Source organism: Protobothrops mucrosquamatus, unplaced genomic scaffold (genome assembly GCF_001527695.2).
Source record: "Protobothrops mucrosquamatus isolate PMUCROS unplaced genomic scaffold, P.Mucros_1.0 scaffold144, whole genome shotgun sequence".
NCBI classification, from domain to species: domain Eukaryota; kingdom Metazoa; phylum Chordata; class Lepidosauria; order Squamata; family Viperidae; genus Protobothrops; species Protobothrops mucrosquamatus.
The window spans coordinates 112,936-119,893 of NW_015386510.1; the positions used below are offsets into that span (position 1 = coordinate 112,936).

The window sequence follows — 6,958 nt, forward strand, 5'->3', positions numbered from 1 at the left end:
GGCTCACAGCATGTTAAAACAATATACAAAATTACCCCTTCTAAAAACCAATTAAAATCCAAATATTAGTGGCTGTGACTATTTAAAATCATTAAAAATTATCCCTATTTAAAATTCACCCTAGGTCAGGCCCGCTTGTTGAAAAAGCCATGTCTTGAGGGCGCGGCGGAAGGTTAGGAGATCCGGAATCGTCCGGATCATCTTACCTACATTTATTTAGCATATTTCAAATGATCACATTTTAGCATTATAAAACAACTCAGTAGTGCAAACCTGATGACAGAGATCAATCCTGTTATTCCATGTAATGGATGAAAAACTGTCTGATTTACATAGTTATTTGAAAGGTAGATGTCTGGGGAAAAAATATAAATAAGTTCACAGCCTTGCTTATTAGTCGTTGTGCTGAACCATCCCTTCATCTCAGAGCTGGCATTAGCAGATCTTTCTTAATGAAACAAAACTAAATCAGTGTTATAGAATGTTTTCCTCAAATAGAAAAATAATTGGTTTGAGGTTGCTTAAATGAAGCTGCTCCTAAAATCAGCTTCAAAGTTCTGTAGATTCTGTGTGGGTGAATATCATCTGAGTCATGATTGCGAATTCTGATTTTTATAAGAGAGTGAGTTTGTTATGAAACCTAATAGCTTAAAAACAGCACCAATTTTAAAGAAACATTGTTCTAGAAACTTCCTACTGTCATGACTCAGAGAAAATTTGTGAGAAGTTATAGGTAGGCAGGAAAAGAAACAAAGAGAAAGACATAATCAAGAGTCAGAATGCTTCCATTATTTTCTCAATCTCCTCACAATCTTTTACTGGATATTAAACTTCACGTCTCTTATACTGACCATGGATGAATCAGCCTAGTTTCAGGCCAGGTAATATTCAGTGAACCAAATCATTGGGATAGAAGGTTCATTCATTTACCTTTGGACATCATTATCATATACCACTCACCCATTGGCTAGCCTGCCATATCTTGGCAGCAAAGATCCAGATGAACATTATATGGAATCAAAAATATGTTTATTTTTGCCTTCTGTTGATATTTCAGAGTTGGACAGCTGAAATAGAGTAGGCCTATTCACTAGAAGGAAATCTTCATGGATCATCTATATCAGTGGTGGCGAACCTATGGCACGGGTGCCAGAGGTGGCATTCAGAGCCCTCTCTGTGGGCACACGCGCTGTCACCCCAGTCCTAGGCCTTCAGCTGGGTTTTACAAAACCTTTTCGCTTTAGGCCTCCACCGCCGTGTACAAAAAAAAAAAGATTCAGTCGGTCAATTTCAACTTCTTGCGGGAAAAAAAAAGATCTTGCAAAGTTGGAATTGATTGATTTAACTTTTTAGTCCCACCCAGTCTGCCATTACCACCGCAGCCACATCCACCCAAAGGGCCACACCCACCCGGCACCCAACGATGCATAAGTGGGTTTTGGGTTGCAGTTTGGGCACTCGGTCTCTAAAAGGTTCGCCATCACTGATCTATATCTATTATCTTGCAACTCAGGAGGATCCCAATTTGGTCTCTTAATCCAATACCAACAGCATTTCAAACAAACTTGCCAAAAATTTGAGCACATCTACTCAGTCCTAATTGGGCTATGCACAACAGTTTGTGATTAGGCTTTCTGTTTTTGCCTTTCTGTTGCAACACAGTATTCTCTGAAAGGCAACAGTGTCCATGAGGGAAGAGCATTGTGGAACTGTAACATAAATCCTACCCTTTTTTTATATGTGACATATAAATGATATCTGATCATAAGGTCAAATATTAATGCTGGAAATATTTTCATACTTTCTATTAAAAAATTGTCTAGGATAACCATGATGCAGCATTTGGGTTATATGATGTATAGTGTGGATTGCATAGATACATTGGTAGAAAGCTTTTTTGGGAAAAAACAACTTAGACTTGATGGATACTTTTCTGTAATATTATACTTATAACACAATATATTTTAATAAAGATTTTTCTTAAATTAAAAAAGTTTTTTAGGGATGAGTAAAATGTTAATAATGTTAACATATATTAAAATCACCTCATGTTTATCTTTTCTCTTAATCCTTAAAATGTAGACATGGGATCCAGAGTTGGAAAGATCTGCTAAGTCCTGGGCTGAGACATGTCTTTGGGAACATGGACCTGCAAGTCTTCTTCCATCCATTGGTCAGAATTTGGGAGCACATTGGGGAAGGTAAAAAAAAAAAAATGCTACTCTTTCTTTAAAAGTGAAAAAAACATTTTTTCTTTTGGTAATAGATACTTGAATGATTTGGCAATTTTTTTTGTTTATTCATTATAGGTATAGACCTCTAACATTTCATGTCCAATCATGGTATGATGAAGTGAGAGACTTTACTTATCCATATCCTCAAGAATGCAATCCTTATTGTCCCTATAGATGTTCTGGTCCTGTATGTACTCATTATACTCAGGTGAGCGAATGAGAATAGAATAGAGTTGGAAGGGACCTTGGGGGTCTTCTAGTCCAGCCTCCTGGTCAAGTAGGAGAACCTATACCATTTTAGACAAATGACTGTCTAGTCTCTTTTAAAAACCTCCAGTGATGGAGCGCCCATGATTTCTAAAGGCAAGCTGTTTCACTGGTTAATTGTCCTCACTGTTAGGAAGTTTCTCCTTAATTCCAGGTTGCTTCTCTCTTTGTTTAGTTTCCAACCATTGTTAGAGTGTGCTTTTTAAAAAATGAATAATAGGATTGAATTCATCAGTTTGTGTTGGAATGGTAGAAATCAAGAGATAAATAATAGGAAAATATGTAAGTCACTTGAAGTTGTATCTGTGTTTAAAAATGTTTTCCCATTTTTTAAAAATAGCTTGCAGCAATGTATTATCTATTCTTTATTTCTATATGTTACCATTGCAAATATTTTTAAGAACACATTTTGATATGAATTTCTTGGAATATATCAGGATATCTATATTAATTTGGTTGATGAATGAACTGATTAACTTACAGATTGGGTTATTTTCTGAAATGAATTAATTAACCCTAGGATAAAGCTTACATGTTCATTTGTGGACTCGGAGCAAAATACATCTTTAACAATTTTTCTAAAGAAAACTGGCGTGGTTCTAAAGTTATTCACACAATACATACTTCTCATCCCTAAATCTGATTAACAATTTAATATTGCATTAATTCCATATTTACCAAAAGTAATAATAATTTAAACTGGAATTAATATAATTAAAATATGTATTTTAATTAAAAATTATTTTTCAAATTTATAATTCCTTCTATTTTAATAATAAAAGTTCTCATTTAGCAACTGCCTTATTTAGTGACTGTTCACACTTATAAGAATGATGAAAAAATAACTTTACGATCAATCCTCACATTTATATTTGGTGCTGGATTATGTCAGTGAGTTTTAATGGAGATCCTTATATTAAACTTGTTTTCTCTTTATGAAATAAGAACATAGGTATTACAACATTTATCTATTAAATCCAATTTGAATCCTTTTTATATTTATACCTCCATTTATATTTAAACAGATTTCCCCCTTTCATCTCTTCAAATAGTAAAAGTCCAGTTCATGTCAAAAAGCAATTAAACATTATCAGAAATAGCCATCATTCCCAGTCTCAATCAGAAAATAATTAAGCATCTCCAGAAATAGAAACTCATTATTTTAACCATGATCAAATAAAATTTATTTTGTATTATTTCTTCTTTCTTCTAATGATCTTTAAATCCCCCCCCCCAAAAAAAGTTCTAATATCTGCTTTGTTATACTCTCATTGTCTATTCTTGCAGAATTGTTGTCATCCTTGTCAGGCCCCATTTGTAATTTTGCAACTTCAGCAAATCCTATTTATAAATCAAATACAAAACATTTATCCACATTCGCTTTTCAAATTTATTACTTGTATTTTTTAAAATTTTTAAAGTTTCATTTAATTTCATTTCTGAATCCATTATTTCCTTTTCTTGGTTGCAGTCTATAATGTTTAAATCTACCTGTAAATCAGTTTCAGTTTTATTCAGTGATGCCTATTCATATTCAATAATACCTGATTGTATTATAGATTTAAATGCTGGAAGACTTCCTATACCCAAGCATCAAACATTTCTTGTAAGGTGCCCTCTAAGGTGTGACCTTCAAACTTGTCCTATCGGTTTCAAAATATAAACAGAATTATTTCCCATGAGAAAGGATTCTTTCAATTAGTTTCAAACTTTTAAATCAAGTCCATCTGAGCCCTTAATCCATTTAAAGCTTTCTAAAGCCAACAATAATCATACTTTTTCTGTATATTCCAAAACCTTTTATTATAAATATTTAAACTTGTGGTTAAATATTTTTAAAGGATTTAAGGAAACTCACCCAATATTTTCAATAATGCTTGCCAATCTGAAAGTGTAAGAAAATGCATGGATAACCTTAAGGAAAAGGAAGAACAGATACTGCCTAGGAAACAATCAGATAAGAGAGATAGAAGACGGTAATCATTTAATAGTCAAAGAAAGAAACTTAGGAAGGAACTACCCTAATAAATATAGCAGTTAAAAATAGTAGGTGGAAAATTTGTACTTTCAGACTTATACGATTCTGCTAATGTAACCATACAGTAAAGAAGATTTAGCTCATCTAGTTGTGTTTCCTGTCTGGTTTACCTGGGAAGGTCAATGTAAGCATCTCAATTTTTAAAAACCAAACAGTAAAAGGAAAAAAAATAAATTCAAAATGATTAAGAGGTGATCCTTGTTTGAAGTCCATGTAGGTGACATTAATGGCTATAAGCACAATGAAATCCATGTCTCCAGCCAATTTCCAGCTTACCACAAAAAATACAGTTTCTGCCATTAGCTGGCAAAACACAGTTGTGCATAGTTCATGTTGGTAATTTTGTTACTATGGACAGATTTCGGTAACAGTTTTCAGGTGCAATATGTTCCTTTTTGCCAAAGGCGTATCAGTTCACTATGATGGCTCATCAGAACTCAAATTTGGATAAAGTTTTAAAACTTTTTCTTTTTTTTCTTCCAGGTGGTATGGGCAACAAGTAACAGAATAGGCTGTGCAGTCAACCTGTGTCATAATATGAATGTGTGGGGACAGATATGGCCAAAAGCAATTTACTTAGTGTGCAATTATTCACCCAAGTAAGTATGATGGTACAGATGTTAACATAAAAGGCCTATCTAACTCCTCACTACCACTTCTTAATAAAATTATTTAGGATTGTGTTTTGCTTTAGACTAGAATCATGATAGGAAATCAATGTTTTGCTTGGAACTGCACCAGAATTGGCCATAAAATATGTAATTATCTTGAAATATAAATTGTAAAAGATATGAAATAATATTGGTGATGGGAAGAAGAAATCTGCCTTCTGCTTTCTGCAAAGTATCTTTTGGTCTTTCTAAAAGAGTTTTTAACACAGAGTAATGCTAGATATTTTGAATTTTCAGAATGCTAGCCAATATAAACCAGTATAAACCAAAGCACAATATTCAGAGTTTTCACTGTAATCTGCAAAGCTAGCAGATAATAATAGAAGAGAATTGATTGGCCAGAGATCATATAAATTAGGTCTTTACATTCAGTGACATACTGCTGGTTTTCAAATAATATAGTCAAAACAATCCAATTTTTTTTATACCAGTACAAGCACACATAAGCCTNATTGTATCAATGGAATTATACCTTGTACCAGTTAACACTGCCTTAGTCAGTGACCATTCAGACTGACAATGTTGGTAACAAGTAGACTTACAGTACATCCAATCCTCAAACTTAAAGCTATTGCAGTCTCCAGGAGAAGCAGAGGAAGCACTAAATTGCAGAAACAGCTTGCGTTCACGTTCAAGGGATGCCAGAATGAAAGCCTAAACTAAAAATGATGGGCAGTAGTTTATACTGTCATATAAACTTTTCAGTCATATGCTTCCCTTGTGTCTTTTTGCATGCAGCTTTTATCTTAATGGACAAGCCTTTCCAAACTGCATCTCGGCAAACTTTCTTATCTTTCATCATCCCACTTTTTCTTCCCTTGTAAACCAATTGCTGAAGGTACCCTGGCAGAAGTCCCCTGCCAAGCCAGGCTAAGGATAAGTGAATGAGTGGGCTTGCCTTCCTCAAGGCTCTGTCTTGAGAACGACTGATATCAATTCATGCTAGTTGCATGAAGAAATTCCAACCTTTAAGAATATAGAAAAGATAAATGGGATACAATATGAGATGATATTGTTTATATCATTCACTTAGGCTGTCCTTCTATGCCTCAGAAGCAGAGGCTTGACAAATCAACAGAAATAGTGTTTCTCACAGGGATCAGGGACTCCATTTATTTCACTGTATCATTTTGTTTTTTATTCTTAGGGGCAATTGGTGGGGCCATGCCCCATACAAACATGGTCGCCCATGTTCTGAATGTCCCCCAAGTTTTGGGGGAGGCTGTAGAGAAAATCTTTGTTATAAAGGTATGTATTCTGAAAATTAATGTGTGTATACTGATGAGTATGTAGTTCTGCTGATGCTTTAGGAGACAAGCAGTTGTTTTCTGATTTCATAATGAAACTTATGTGCTATATAAGGGTTCTATAATGGTTCTTTTTTCATATGAAGAGGAGCTTTGGGCATAAAAATACAATTAAATATGTTTTCATAAGCATGTATTTATTTATAAGATCCTGAATCACCAACACAGTGAGTTCAGTAATCAGCATATGAATTCTTCTAATAGTAAAAATTACAGTACCTGTTAATCAAATGCAAATCTTTCATTCAGTTAAATGGATTCCTGTTTTGTCAGTGTGGCATGAATCTAGTAATTTAAACATAAATGCTTTTGTAAACAATTTTGCAACATATCTCTATAATTCCATCTTGTCAGAACCTCCACGATGCATGTAAATTCATTAAGAAACCTCTTAGGATTTTCTTTCTGAATGTAGCCAAAGTCCATTTCACAAATTAAGGA

General features: G+C 33.9%; 1 protein-coding gene across 1 annotated transcript in view; it reads left to right on the plus strand.

Annotated features, from left to right (window-relative positions):
• The window catches only part of LOC107285072 (cysteine-rich secretory protein LCCL domain-containing 1), a 31,847-nt gene that overhangs the window by 13,424 nt on the left and 11,465 nt on the right, over positions 1-6,958 (plus strand). Inside the window, exons 3-7 of the mRNA XM_015813221.1 lie at positions 2,083-2,201; positions 2,310-2,442; positions 5,023-5,138; positions 6,358-6,458; positions 6,791-6,887. Of these exons, the coding sequence (XP_015668707.1) occupies positions 2,083-2,201; positions 2,310-2,442; positions 5,023-5,138; positions 6,358-6,458; positions 6,791-6,887 (566 nt within the window). The remainder of the gene's footprint in view (positions 1-2,082; positions 2,202-2,309; positions 2,443-5,022; positions 5,139-6,357; positions 6,459-6,790; positions 6,888-6,958) is intronic.